This window comes from Cariama cristata, unplaced genomic scaffold (genome assembly GCF_000690535.1).
Source record: "Cariama cristata isolate BGI_N322 unplaced genomic scaffold, ASM69053v1 scaffold4129, whole genome shotgun sequence".
In the NCBI taxonomy this organism is placed as follows: domain Eukaryota; kingdom Metazoa; phylum Chordata; class Aves; order Cariamiformes; family Cariamidae; genus Cariama; species Cariama cristata.
Window position 1 is genome coordinate 55,641 of NW_009633867.1, and position 15,941 is coordinate 71,581.

Here is a 15,941-nt window from a genome sequence, read left to right on the forward strand (position 1 = left end):
CATCACCCCAAATAAGAAACACAGGACCAAAATGTGGGGTCATGAGCTTGTGACAATGCAGCATCCCCCACTGTACTAAGGGTTTTGGGAGCTTGAGAAGCTGTGGCCATGCCATGGCTTCCTTTCCTTGTGTTTTCCTCTGCTCTGTCCCACCCATTCTGCAACACATCAGCTCTGAGTGCTCGCACCTCTCTGTTTGCACACAACAGCACAAAAAGGTTCCCCCTCTTGGCTGAGATTTTGGTTAATAATAATTAGGATGGGTAATAATTGTCACCGACTCAAAATGACACCAATCTGTCATCCAGCAACTGAAAGCCAGACCCAAACTCAATCCTTCTGCTATTTGTACAGCACCTAGCACCACGGGCACTTCACCTCGAACAATCATTGGGAGCTCTTTGTGAGACTAAAAACTTCTGGATTTGATCTTTTCTTTTTTAATCAAGAAGCCTTCCAAGAAAGCACTGCCAGTCTTAAACAATGCATAGGCTGTCACAAGCCTTGCTCAGCACACAGATCAGCCTCACCCTGTAAAAGTTGCCAATGGCCAGGACAGCAGAAAATCAGGTTTGTTTAAAATGCCTTTTATGTTGCCTAACAAGGAAACGTCATTTATCATCACACTGGTTCCTTTCATTGCAATTCGGTGCTGGAGGCTAATTTATACAGAATCAATGGCAAAACAGTTAGCTGGGAGTTTATTTTACTAAGCATTTGGTCATGTCAATCCATTTCATAACTGCCTCTCCTTGTTAAATATCCCCCCCGGGGAAACAGTTACAGCATATCCACTTCCAGCACCACGTCTGGCTGCACTAGGTGGAAGATGTGCTTGTGATACAGCTGCTATCAAAGAGCCGCTCACAGCCACAAAACAAATGGACCGACCTGCCAGGGAGGTTGCACAAGCGACAACAGTGAGATTACATTTCTCTGCAGAGAACTGTGTTATCGTGACTGAAAGAATAACAGACACATGTTCATCTGATGAATGTTCCGTTAAAAAAAAAAAAAAGAAAAAAAAAGAAAAAAAGTACTTAGACCTGATTTAATCTTCGGAGGATATTACGCAGAGGCTATTCTCAAGGCTGTCAGTATTGAGAGCACAGATCCATTACGTGACAAAATGAAGAGAGATATAAAGAAAAGGGAGGGGTGCTTGCAGAAGAGAAGAAACGCAACAGTTCTCCCACTCTACTCTACTGGTGAGATGCAGCATTGTCCAGCTTCCCTCAACGCCTTCAGAAATCTTAGCTTAAAGTCCCTTCAGGCAGAAGGTTTTGCACAGGATACCACAATAAATGGGGCAAAGAAATCCTAACTCTGACTTGATTCTCAGGTCAAACTCTGCTGATGATACAGGTCCTCTGAATTCATCAACAAAACATGTTCAAATTCATCTATTCACCAACAAAGGTCTGTTCCAAGCCAGGCTGCCCTTGGGCCACCATGGATGAGGAAGGCCGTGCTAAAATACGGCTGGTGTCCTGTGAGACTGTCTTAATCCAGCTTTTCATAAACAACCTGTCCCCTAGACTCATGACTTCTGAGTACAGTGAAAGGCTATGTAACTCCCAGGGGAACCTGCTTGCCCACCATTCACAGCACCGCTTTATTTTGCAAACCCTTCTGCACTCATTTTAGGTACCACCACATTTTCAGTTATTGATGGGATCTCAACTTCCATCAGTTGATGAGAGCACAAAGAAGAGCACCAGATTACTGGAAGGCTACATCTGCCTTTCACCAAGTGATGAATACCTGTCAGATCAAGCCACGCCGGACTGTCATTGCCAGAAAACAGCCTGCAAAAGACTATTTCCAAAGCTCTGAATCTTGATGGCCTCCAGTGTAACGATGGGCCACTCACTCTCCTATCACTGTTGCTGTATCAAGGAAGCACATGAACTGTCCCAAAGACCAGAGCATCCATACTGGTTAATCACTCTTCTCACACTCTGAGCTCAACAGTTTCAACCTGAGCTTTTAAACGCATTTGGTTTGGTTAAATGTATCACCCTGGGAACCAGAGAAAACACCCAAAATGTGAAAAGGGACAGCTGATATAATGCCATTTTTTATCTAGTTTATTTTTTTTAATAGCCCTTGAATTACTTCTAATGGTCAGTTGATATCCTTCTTGTGCCAGGTGCTGTACAAAATCAGAGGAGATGAAGAGCAGGAAATACAAATAAACCAGATAAAGACAAGAGTAAGACAACATTTGTTCTCTTTTAGGGATGGAGACCTGAAACACTTCTCCAGCTTCCTTCCTAAGACAGATTCATGGTGGTCTGGGGAATCTCCCAAAGCCTTGCTGCAGCTTTTCTGTGCAAGCTATTTTGTTTCGCATGGATCGACAGGAGCGACGCAAAGACAAAAGGAGAACTCACATTTCTAAAGCACAGGTGAGGCGCTGCCTCCGCTCCACACTGCTTCTGGTAGTCTGCCCAGTCAAAGTCCTGGCCAGAGTAACCTGCAGGATGACAAAACAGAAACTGCCATCAGCCATCACTTCACACCAGAGACAGAGCACAAAATGGGCCCCAAGCAGATGACCATTTGTGTTTTAGCATCCCATCCCACCTCAGTGAACTGTGCAGTATCAGCAGACAAGTCCTCTGCATGCCTGTTTATACACCATGAGACCCACACCAACACTTCTCCAGCCCCAACTCACACACCTTCTGCATTTTACTTTGAAAACTCCAAGTCTTTGTTAAAAAGTAATAAAATATCTTTATTTTCCTTATTTTGCCTTTCCTGTGAACAGCTCCCAGGCTTTGATAAACCTGTAACTAGTGAGAAGTGCTACTGTCCCCAGTTTACAGGTGGGGCTACACATAGACTTCTTTCTCCTTCCTTTAGCTACCTAAAAGATTGGGTTATGGAACTGGACATCAAGGGTCCCTCAGCAGTGGACAGGAAGAGGACCAGCACAATCATAAGCAGATCCATCCTTTCTTTCAAAGTATGAGATAAATTCTCCTCTCTCTTCATTGATATGAATGTACCCTCTACGACTGACTTTCCAGCAGCTCAGCATACGTGAGCTGAATCCCATCATAGTGAGCACGTTATCCAAGGTTGTACAGAAATCTGGAGCAGAGCATGAAAATGAACACAGATTTCCCAGTCCTCAGACTAAAGTCTCAGCCACTAGATGATCCCTTCACTCTCTGCTTCTAGGAAAAAAAGGGAAGCAACTGATTTATATGAGCATCTCTCAAACAGTCCCATCACAGAGAGACAAAACAGACCTCTGCTCATCTCATCATTCTTCTTACCTGGCTATTTAGGCAATGAGCTCTCGGGACAGAAAGGGGTTTTTTATATGCTTTTTGGGGTCTTTTTTTGGTCTGTCTCTTAGTCTATATTTTTACAGTGCCTGAAACCAATGAGTGCTAATCCTGCCCTGTGACAATACTGTTGATACTCTAATAACATTACTGCAGAACTACTTGCACTGGAAAGTTTTAGGAGTCACCTAAAGGCCAAATTCTCCCCTTAATCTCCCTGCCTGGCATCTCAGCCTGGCCTCATTTCACAGAACATCCTTTAATGCCTTTTTCATTGATAGTTAAAAAGGGACACTCAAGATCAGATGGGAATGAATCATTTATGACAACAAAAATTGTGACATTTTTTGTAGGCAAGAAAGGACTGGAATACTGAGTGGAGTCACCTATCAGTCACCCAGATCCAAAAAAGGAGGTAAAAATTTTGAAAATAAAGTCCCAAGCATCCTGCTAAGATGCAAATATCTGCGATACAACAAACTTCTAATCCTAATGATTGCATACATGACAAACAAATTAATGAGATAAAGCCTTGAGCTAAGATGCCTGTCTCTGTGGGGCATGAAAGTTCATAATAATTGGAAACCTAGAAATAAATACGCACAGGGAAGTAAAAAAGGGCAATTACTTACAGAGAATGTTCATTTTTCATAGAAAAAAAAAATATTCTTGCACTGTTTTTTAACAACCAATTTCTGCAACAGTATTTTCTTCCTGTTTCTTCTCCATCTCCTTTTTGCTCTCAAGTTATTTGTTTGCCAGATACTTTTCAGCTTCACAAAATGAAATGGAAAACAGGAGAAGAAGCGCACATCACTTCACATCAGAAGGGGATTCATCTGATCGCATACAGATGTTTGCAGTGGAGATGCATATAGCTGTGCCTGTCACTCTGGGTTCTCTAAAGAGTCAACAAGAAACAGGCAGATCTAGAGGTGATCTGTCCCATCCTCCTGCAGAACAAGCGGAATTGCCCTGTGAAAGTCCCTCTCACTCTCCATTGACTCCAGAAGAAGCTAGGGTGATGGGCTTAGGTGGGGACAGCCACAGCATAGTTGTCTACATTAAATCACCTGGAGTCCACCCCAGCTGTCAGAGCACGTTGCCTTCAGGGACCTAAAAATCTGCCCAGACCCTGCACCTTCTCTCATCTCTGATTTAAACACTCCATGGACAGGTTTTGAATCTTAATTGCAAGCTACGTATAATCTTGGCAGAGTGGATGGAAAAGGCAAGGTTTCAGTGAGGCATAAAAACTTGACTGTGTTGTCACCGCACAACCACCTGTTGGCTTGGCCCTGCACCATTGAAATCACTGGAAGACCTTTCGCTGTAGCCTTCAGCAGCAACGAAACCTGGGAGGGCAGTTAGAGAGTTTGCCATAACTCACTTCACCAGCCCAACACGGATGACTCCAAGAGGAGCATCCTCAGGAACTGGCTTCAAACAAGCCTGGACCTGTATATGGCCTTTTCATGGAACATCATGAGATAAACTACCTCCCTGATCACATGGAGAGGTACCACGTATCCAGTACCTCAATTAGCACATGGCATTCACATACTGTTATCCTTTCAGGCTCAGCCCAAGAATAATGTTCAAACTTTTGCTTGCACGATTCAACTGCTGCTCCTCAAATATGTAAAGCCTCATTGTGTTAGCTATCTCAACTCTCAGCATGGAAGAGCCCAGCAGTCTAATCAGAAGCAAATATAACAATACAAATGCACTGGAGGTTTTGGAAGTGGCATTTCCTTAGTAAGGCTTACCAACTACAAGCGCTACTGAAATGTTTTTCCCCCTCTTAATAGCTCATAAAAAGGAACAATGGTTGCTACTCTAAAGGGAAGTGGTCTATAAATCCAGCTCTAATAAATATAAACAGCGCTTGTTCAATGTTTATACAGCAGCAGTAAATGGGTATTCATTTTTGGCGCTGTACAGGAAAACACTGCTCTCTCTTTCTAGTAGCAAATATTTGCACCTCCTGTTCATGACTCATCTACTGTATGTTTGGTTTCAACAATGGTCTAATAGGCAAAAAGGCAAGAGAATGGAAATCAGACAAATAAAGGACTCTGAACCCAAATACCCCAACCTGGCACACTGTTCTGATCAGTTCATTTTAAAATCAAAACATCCTTCTCAACTGTAAATTAACCAAAAAACCTAAGCCCAGAACACAGCAAAGAAATCCTTTTCACAAAAAGGACTTCCTCCATTGTCATCTTTCGCTCCATTGGAACTTGTTGCCTTTCAACAGGGAGAGCCATTTGGGCAACACTAAATATTGTCAACAAATTGTCTGTTAAGGGTGATGTTGGTCGGGAATGCACGAGTGCTGGGGAAGCAGGAGGCTGGTTAAATGTTATGAGAAGAGGCAAATCTGGACACCCTAGGGCAGGTAGAGCTGGCCAGTGATTTGGGTGGAAATGGTGGGATTTCCTCCTCCTTCTGCAGACCTGCTCATTAGCAGCCAGTTCACACCACAGCCTTCCTCACTTTCACAGTGCTGCAGCCCTCTCATATCAGTCCCAGTTATTTCTTTATCCAAAGCTGATATTATTCTGCTCAGAGAAGACTGGCTCCCTCAATGGGGGTTTGGATGCTTTTCACTTTCCCCCTGCTTTCTTTTTTGGTGGTTTGTGGTTTTTTTCTTGGTTTTTGTTTTTTTTTTTTAAGAAATCTTTCCAATGTCTGATTACATTTTAGTGACTCAAACAGCATGTCTGCCGATGGAAGAGGTTTTTGATACCGAAGGTGCTAAGATGCAGTTTGGGCATGCAGCTCTCATACACAGCATACAAAATACGGCAATATATAGCATGCATCTATCTGCCACTTGCTTTATGCCTTTTTAACAGCTTCCCTCCAGGATTTCTGATCTGAGAGCAGAAAGCAAACTTTATTTTCATCAGGAGAATAAGGGAAGACTTCCTACACTTTTTCAGGAGCCCAGGTGGACCCCAATCACTAGACATCACACCAGACACCTATTTGCCCCTTAGAATTTACTGGCCAAGTTGAGAAATATCCGTATGACGGATGCTACAGCCACTTCTAAAAATGTTGGCATCTAAAACAGAGTTTGCATACACTTGACCTGTAAAACACCATCTCAGACAGGCTTCGCACCAGCACGGATTGGAAATTACTAGGCCATGACCTTGTAAACAGGAATGACTGGCCTATGGTCTGCTTTAGTTAATTAGCTGGCCTGGGGGAAGCTGCATGTGAATTTGGGGTGGAAAAAAACCAAATATTCCATTTGCTTCCATTTTTAGCAACTTTTCTGGCCAACATCGGTGAGTACTTACACAGGCACTATCATTACACCTGAATTTAAGGAGGAGGGAGCTAAACCATCCAGACAGCACATTTATTTCAGTAAAAGCAACAGAGTAATCATGGATGCACTGTATGCAGCTGCACGCACAGGACTCCAGGACTCTGGTGGGAATTTCAAATTACATGTGCTGAGGAGACACTCTGGATATACATAAGAAGACTCTGAATCTGGTAGAGACTAATCCTTCACCTCCATGGGTTCGGCAGCAGCAAACTTTTTCCAAAATTAAGACAAACTGGCGTGCACAGAATTTAGTGGGATTGTTTTTTATTTTGGAGGCCTTTCTTTTTCTCCCAAGCAACACTGATTTTTGGCAAAGGGTCAACATCCTGGCCAGCTTCAAAAATCTAAAATTCCAGAGAACCAACACATTTTGCAAGTGAAGAAATATTGCTAGGGCACTGCAGGTGGTTGTCTGAAATTACAAGTAATTAACTGCATTGCTACAAATCTGGGAAATGGCACGGCTGGAGGCTGTTTCTCCTGGCTCCGACCTGAACATTGCTTGCAATTTGCCCTCGTCTGGGATTTTTTGAGACAGCTAAGGAAATGCCTACACGCTCCTGGGCAGGAAGCTGTGAGTTTAGTTTAGACATTTATGTTTAGGAGCTTTGCTTGGCCTCAGCCTTGTACCAAGGTGGATGCTATAGTCTGGTTTGCCTCTAGTATGATAGGACTTTTAATGCTCCTTTTGCTCTCTACACACACAAAGCATGGCTAAAATGCATTTTACAGGAATTCAATAGGCTGTGGCGCAGGCCACTTCAGACTACAAAGCACACTGACATCGATTTGTCAGCGAGATGTGTTTGTAGAGAAGTTCACGGGCTGGTATGAGACAGAACAGCCCCAGTGACTCAAGAGAGCTCCTCTGGCTCAAGATACTTAGGTTGATGTTCTACAGCAAACAGCATCACGGCTTTAAAGGCAGTAAGAAGAGGCAAACTTCCTTCAGAGGAAACCAGCAAATCACCAAGAAGGAATACAAACCCTTGGGAGGTGTGAGATTGACTCCGTTTTTAAGGCACCACTGTATTGGCAAGATCCCTAAGGAATCCGCATGGCAAAGCATTGAGATTTTGCTGGGTTCAGGTCTCAAGTCATCAATGGTCACTTGTAAATAATGATTGTTAAAAACCTAAGAAGTGAAAAAGAAGAAAACAAACCCAGAAGTTAAATTTGCTGTAACATTAGGAAACATGGAAAACTGAAACAGTCAGACCCTGGAATCAAACTACTCCTGAAAATAACCCGCTCTCACCTAATACTTTTCATCAAGGCGTTTCTACCAAAGAGATCAAAGCTTGAGTTTTAGACATAGGTAAACTGAGGCAAAGGAAAGCACTGGGGTTCAGGGTCACTTGGTGTGCCCAAAGCTCAGCAGGGACTGAAGGAGACCCTAGAGACCCCATGGCCTTCCTCTCTGGATTAAACATCCAGCTACTCCCCTCCATCCAGCTGTTTTATTTCAAAAGTTTCCAAGATGTGCAGGGAAAGCATATATGCATGGAGGGGAGACAGGGATAAAAGAGGGATCCCCTTTTTCTGCATGGAAATGGTAGATAGACCTGCTCACCTCCATCAGGTCTAAGTGCATATATAGTCATCTAGTGATGCTTGTTGGACAGAAAGAATCCATTAATTAGGAACATCTATGGATTTTAAACATATTTCTTCATGTGTTCTCCAGCTAATGAAGCAACACTCTTGAGTGTTTCTAACTGTGGTGGAAATCAGTAAGAGGTTCCTAACCAGGCTCTTTTCAGCCCTCCTTTCTGGGAGCTCACCTTGGTCACTGATGCAGGACAGATATGAAACGGCTCCCTCATATTCACTGCCTCCAGCTTCATCCCCACAGTGAAGAAGTGGTTTCGTAAATCAGCATGGTCCTGCAGGAAGAGATAGGGAAGAGGAACACATTGTGTGTCAGTGCCATCTACTAAAGAGGGGTTGATACATTTGAAAATCTATTTTAAATATGCCCACGTGGGTTTTGTCACTTAGGAGATTACCAGATTGACTCCCAGCTCCAACTGGGCATTACTGGTCCTATGTTCTTTTTCATGCCTACCCAACCACAGCAAGAGAGGGGCTAGCCTGGCTCCTAGAGGACAGACCTGCAGGACCTAGCCCATCGTATCTAAAGCACAATGTGCATCCATCTCATCAGCACCATCTAACTTGAACTTAGTCAACAAGGAGATCGCACTCACCAAAATGAGGACCTGTCTGAGAAATAGCTACTTGAAAATCTCCCCTGGGCAGAGCCTCTTCACCTCTGACAGCCACTACCACCTGAGAGCAACCAGAGGTCCAGAGGTGTTAGGACTCAACCTGAGGTCCCCCAGGGTAATGCACAGCATAGATGCAAACAGTTCAGGATGGTCCTGATTTACCCTGATGAATGTCCAGCTCCTGTAGGGCACCAAAATAAGGACCTGGGTTGGTTTCCATGTGCTGCAAGATGGTCTTTTCTCCAGCCAGGAGACTAAAGGTAGACTAAGGCTCAGACAATGAACTCAGACCCAAAACGTGGGCAACAAGAGAACACGTTGGTGGGAAAACATGCAACTATGTTCAAGTCCATGCCCACCATAACATTTTCGGCCAGGATCAAACCTGGCTGCACACAGCAGCTTTGGGGGTGGCAACAGGATGCAGTCCTGAAACTCGGAAGCAACTCAGGTTCAGCTCCCCGATTTGCCACCAGTTTAGTGTTTAACATCTATCAAATTACTCCATCTCTCATGACCCCTGTCTAATAGGTGTACAAGTTGGCATCCTAATTCCAGAGCAATGACCGTATTTTGTGTTCTTTCAATAAACATGTCCTACACTATTTCTAAACCATCTGCGCATTAGCCAATAAAAGCATAAAAAGAGATGATGTTATATTTAACACACACATAGAGACAACTCCAAAATGCACGCAGAAAGCTTGCTCTCTAGTAAATGGTTAGCAATGTCATTCCCATCTACATTCATTGTTACATATTGTATTCTTGTTCTAAAATGATTTTCTATTGATCTGAAGTTGTATGTCATCGTGCTTGCTTTTCCCAAGAACTGTCTTCACTTGTAGGCTTAACAACTTCTATTTTGGGATCTTACATTTCTGGTGCCATCAGAGAGAAGGATTTTTACAAGCTCCAGCCACGGCTAAATGAATTGTTGTTTTCATCTCACCAACCTGCAATGTTATGGAGCCTTTTCCATGAGAACCAAAAAACAGTCAAAAAAAAAAAAATCATAATGCATTTAGTCTCTCAGCAGGAGAAGTATATACTGATAGGGAAACTGATAAAGATTTGGCAATAACAGCCCAAAGTCCAAAGAACTAATGGCTGAAGAAGGAGCAGACATTGAGGACTTTGGGCATCCTGCAGTGTAGCATAACCATCAGCCATACTTGCACTTGATGGCAGCTGCTTCTGTATCATTAAAGATCCAGAGAGACAGGAGACCCATTTCTAGCAGCTTTACACAGAGAATGTTTCACTGAAGTCTGAATCAGGGAAGAGAATCTGGCTCCTAGTACACAGGGGTTGCACAGTACCAGGGATGCATCGGATGGACAGGTTATCAAAATTGGCTTCTTTACTACTGAAAAGGCTTCAGCTGGGCAAAGATGATGCCTGCAAAAATCAGACCTCTCCAGCACTGAACTTCAAATCTCCAAAGGCAAAAAGCATCTGGACTGGAGGGCTGCCTCCTCCTGCATGAGGATCCACACCCGGCGTCTCTTAATCCTTAGGGTGAAGTTGTAAAGAAAACGCAACTTTGCAAAATGTACATCTGGAAGCAAGCTTACACTGCAGCATCTATCCATCAGAAGTTCCAGGATTCAATTCACGCTCGTATCCAGCTTCAGTACGTAATAAGCCAAGATCCACCAAAGTACTTAATCATGTTTATCTTTAAACATGCAAGCAGTTTCATCAACTTTAAGTGATTTGTTGATTGAGACCAAAATATATTGAGACCAAACCACATTGCTTCTCATTTTTATTTGAATCCATTTCTTTGGTTCCTCTCTTTCTATTTGTTTTGGCCTTTTTCAAAGGTAAAAAATAATCAAGTAGGGGAAAAAAAAAGCTCATAAAATTTAAAGCTATTTTACTTCAAAAGCATATCCCCGTTTCTCCACACACTATGTACCTTAGGATCAAATCTTTCTTCTCTTTCAGCGTAGCATGTAAATATCTTCCCCACTAAATTAATAGCAAGAGTGAACTCACAAGGGGAGTTCATGGGCTATCAGGCATGTCTCTCGTTTGAGGGTCAAAATCCTTTTTGAAGCAGGAACGTACATTTGTTTGGAGAAGGGCTGCAGAAGTAAAAAGCTTGTCTGTGTTAAATGTCATTTTTGAGATGGAAAAGCTTTCATGGGGAAAAAGCCTTTGTATTGTACCTCTCTGGCAAATGGTCAGGGTCTGGATATTTGATCTCTCTCGTATATTTGCTAAAGAGAGGCATCAAAAATTACTGAAGCAGCCTTAGATTTTTGCAGTCACAAAAGGAAAAAAGGATCCTGATGCCGTTCTCCAGTTCCAGGGCTGGAGCTGCCTCAGCCAGCAGGGAATAACTCAGGATTTGGCATATGCTCCTCTTCAAAACTCCAATTAATTTACATAATTTCTAAGAATAGGTTCCACAGAAGTGAAGGCAAAGCTTTTAATTAGTATTAGACTCAAAGTGATACACTGGATAATGAACTGCTCTCTCCTCCCTTTATTCACATTGACAGGAAAGATGCCTGTTTAATAAAAGCAGCTACAAGAAGAGGACTGGAGGGGTGAGACTTTCCTCCGGTCCCTGCCACACTCCGCAGCCAAGCAAAAGAAATGCCTGAAATGATTATGGGTGGCAGAACCTGACCCTTTACGATTATTTCATGGCGTTGCAAGCCACCTACGAGGATGTCACCAGCCATTATTTTCCAGCAACTTCTCCAAGTGAGTTTCAATTTTCTTTGAAATGAAGATGAATAGGCAGAATATTTTTGACCAGTTGGAGCATTTCATAGCCTCGTGCATGGTGAACCTTTACTCCTACTGGCAGTCAATCCTTCCCAGGAGCAGCCCCACCAACCACATGGATTTACACCAGCAGATTGCCTGTCCCGGGGTTCACAAGCCTAAGTGGGTGATGGAAATACTCTCTGACTGCTGGAGAGCAGTCAAGGAAGGTGGATCGACAATCAACAAAAGATGCAGAAGAGCCCCTTACAGCAAAGTGAAAAATCATACCACAGAAAGTACAACGAATTAATGCGGTACAAGCACCACTGTCGTTCACTCAAAGGGTCACAATCCCTAACATGATGGATTACAGCCTGCGACGGTGCTCACGGGTAATGAATGGAAAATTGCATAACCCTCCACTGAACGTCTGTCACTTACAGCCCAAACCCACTGGCAAAAGCCAGGGCTGTCACGGCTCTCACTACAAACCCCAAGAAGCAATTAAACTCAGTCCCACACTCATCATTTTAGATCAGTATACACTTGCAAATTTGCCAGCATGCACAGGTAGTGACCCTCTGGGCCACCTGAAAGACAGCCCTGCTTTGATATGCATCTGCATCATTGTCTCTATCTTTGTACAGCATCTGTTTCTGCAACACTTCCACAAAAATACTGATGGGCTTTGCAACAGCTCACTGCAACCAGCATCACCTGCAGGGTTGAAAGCTGGAACGTCTGAAGGTCAAATAACAAGTCAGCAATGGTGCTGGGATGAGAACTAGGCTCCTAATTCCCAGCCCTCTTCTTAGGTACTGAGATAGCCACATAATTTTCTCCTTCATAGATAACAAGCCACTAGCAGTGCACATTTCAAAAATACCAGGTGACTTGGGGGCCTAAATGTCATTCCAAAAGAGATCCACAAACAGATTTATAAAAGTATTCAGACTCCTAAGGATCTTAAGATAGGCTTTAGGGAAGTACCTGTGTGGGTAACATCCTTAAGTCCTAATAATAAAGTCACTAAGCATTGGCTTTAGGTCTTGAACTCAAAAAGATATATTTCAAAATCATCATAGTCATTTGCCCTTTTCTGGTACCTAAACACCTTGCTAAATCTGGCTTCTGAGCATTTCTACTCAACAAAGGTCATTTAAGTGTAAACAGACTCAAATTTGTCCATGTCGCAAGAGTGGAGCTCAGGTAATTTTTCAGTGCACTGAGTAATGCAGATAGAGTAGGGGGGCTTGGCCAAGCTGCTTTTGCCCATGACATTCAGGCAAGTCACACCATGGGCTGGTTGCTCTAGCAGTGCCACAAACCCAAGGCAGGGCATCATCTTCAGATTGTGAAATGCTCATTTTTCAGCCCATTTTGCTCAAGACAGAACACTGGAGTTGTCTCATTTTAAACCCAGCAGCTTAGTGCATAGGTAAGAGGAAAAGGCTCTAATTTGAACTCTGATTTTCAAATACTCTAAAAGTCAGGGATCTTTTGGTCTAGGATAGTCAGGTTCACATCCATTACAAGACTGCAACTTCATGCAAAATTCAGAACTAAGTCTGAATGCTGAAAAGTTGCAAAGTTGAGAGGCTGATTAGAAAAACTGAGCACTTAATAAATGATTGACCTGAGCCTCCTTTAATCCTCACCAACTGTAATAGTGTGAAATGCTATTGCCTTCAGTCACATCTCTCCTGGTTTACTCTACTAAAAGAAACAGAAGAAGTGGGCCCCATCTGGTATGACTGGAAACATATTATTTGATTCAGTTTTTGTTTTCAGAGAAATCGCTTCCCCCAGTGTTTTCTCTAATTCTCCAAGAAACTGGCTGCTTCTAATAGCCTAATTTTAATCACAAAGCTCATGTGTGGTAACCAGTCAAACACAGCAATAGCAGTGGTTAAACTGCCTCTACAGGAATCTGGCATTTGTTTTTTAATTGAGGAAAAAAAATAAATAAAGAAACCCTCCCAACTGCAATCCTCTGCATTGTTTGCAGATGAATCAGTTTTGTTTGTGATTCATCAATTTCCTTTGCTAAACACGGAGCAATTTTCCCTGAAGACACACTCTCTGCAGGGAGACAGAAATCCCCCGGTAAGGCACAACACGAGCAAATTGTCCCTTGGTTTGACAAGTGCAGTCACAGGAAGACCAAAATGTAGAGATGTGGGGTGGGATGAAGAGGAAAGGGTGCTGGGAGGGAGGCTTTAGAGATCCCGTGACCCTGAAGTAATGAGCACGAGAGCCAGCTACGAACTGCACCTACTGAGGAGCCCTTTAAAAACTGCAGATGCTTCTGCCTAGGATCGAATTTAGCCCTACAGATTTTAAGCTCCTCTTGTTGAATAAAAAATAGTTACCATAGAAACAGCAACATTGCAGAGTAGCCGGTCTAAATCCAAATACACCTTCTCCGTATGGCTTGGCCCGCTGCAGATGGCATTAGGGCAAAGATCCCCTCCTACACAGCGCCTGCTTTGATTCGCCTGGGCGGTGGAAGCACGAGCAGTAGAGGTAAAAGAGACAGATACGCATACGCTTGGTTGGGGGGTTTTTGTGTTCGGTTTGATTTTTTTAACATCTTACAGCATTCAGGACTGCCAAATCGCTCCACAAGCATTTGTTAACAAATCCTGGTTGTGTCACACACACAGGTCCCATTTCACAGGTGGGAAAGTCAAGTGGAAAGGGAAACACAGGTGGGAACACCTACTTGCATGCTCAAAGTGAAATCATCAGTGTCTCCTTTCACACCCTTAAATAAGTACCTTGGCCATGAAGAGGGACTGAGTCTACCCTCAGTAACGTCATGGCAGTAATCATTATTGAGAAATCAATGGAAATTTGTTAGGAGAGAAGAGCAGAACAAATTCAGTGCACACTGTAGCTTGCAACCACCCTGCAAAACAGCTACGGACCAGAGCTGGCTTTTGCTTTCTTTGAGAAAAATCACCCATCTTTAGATGGATGACTTTTAGGTATCACCCACCCCCTACATGGGAGCAGACTCTGGTTGTAGGTGCACATTAACCTCTCTCAGTGGAAAACACTGCCGTGCCCAAGGATGCAGGAGGCAAGAGCTCAGGTTATCATCCACAAAATCCCCCACACCGAGCCTGGATGCAGTAAGTAAACAGGATTAGGCCCTTTTGCTAACCTCTCACCATCCTGAGAGACCCCAGCATGTAATGAAGAAAGAAAACCACACATGAAAATGCACAGCCAGAGGGACAAGGAAGGCTGAGGGACCTGGTTCCCACTCAGCCCGCCTGCTTTGCTTGAACTGTCTCCGGCATTTCTCTTCCAACCCTGACTTTCATACAATGCTGCCAAACAGACCCTCAGGCATCTTAGACAGAGCTTGGCTTCATTCACCTCCTTGGACTGCTCTCCCCATCCGCTTCTTTGCAAAGCCCACGGTCAGCAGGGAGCTGCAGAGAGGTTAGAACTTTTCCCTGGTCCACAGAGGTATCACCAGACTCCACCTTGTCCAAGTGGCACCTTTGATATCAGGGACATCCTTGCTCCCAAGAGCTGTGAAGGCATCTACGTTTGTAAGGACCTTTGTAGTATACTCCTAATGATGGTTATGGGGTCTTACAAAGATAAATGGCTTTAACGAGCTGAGACAGGAGTGGGTCAAAAGGCAGCCGAACAACAGAGGGATTGGGACGCTGTGCACGTCTCCCAGCCAGGCAAATAGCAGTCAGGGAGAAGGGCTGGCGAGTGCTATGGACAGGGAAGAACAGATGGAGTATAAATAATCTGGCAGCCTGCAAACAACATGGTGACTCACAGGTTATTAAAGCACAGTGTGCGCCGTAAGGGCCAGCCAAGCCATCAGTGCATGAAGGAAGGGGCTGGGGATTGCTTATGTTGGGATTTGGCTTCCAAGTGAAACCGAAAGCACGTTCATTTTAAGCTACTGAATCAGCACATGCCCATCTATTAGCAGCAGGGGGGGAAGACAAAAAAAAACCATGATGGACTTCAAAGTCTATTCATACAGCCAGATCAGGATCATCTCTGAGCAGAAAGGAAACCTTGAGTATCTCTATCTTACACTTAAACTCCTCCAGAATACCAAATAATGGAAGAAAACACCCTAAAATACCCAAAGGATTTATAAACTTTTGAGAGATGTTGTCCTCCTTTTCAAAAAAAAATCCAAGTCTCAGAGAAATATTCCATCTTACCCTTATAATTAGAATCCACAATTCATCTGATGGAAAAATTGTATTTTAGAGGAGGGGAAAGAGCCTTGTTTAATATTTTGTCTTCACACTTCTGGGCATAGAACTAGAACCACCACTCTGT

General features: G+C 43.5%; 1 protein-coding gene across 1 annotated transcript in view; it reads right to left on the reverse strand.

Annotated features, from left to right (window-relative positions):
* Positions 1–15,941, reverse strand: part of SFMBT2 (Scm-like with four mbt domains 2) — a gene marked incomplete at its 5' end in the record, with an annotated part of 62,471 nt that overhangs the window by 31,867 nt on the left and 14,663 nt on the right. Inside the window, 3 exons of the mRNA XM_009706911.1 lie at positions 2,397–2,479; positions 7,642–7,789; positions 8,439–8,540. Coding sequence (XP_009705213.1) covers positions 2,397–2,479; positions 7,642–7,789; positions 8,439–8,540 — 333 coding nt within the window. The remainder of the gene's footprint in view (positions 1–2,396; positions 2,480–7,641; positions 7,790–8,438; positions 8,541–15,941) is intronic.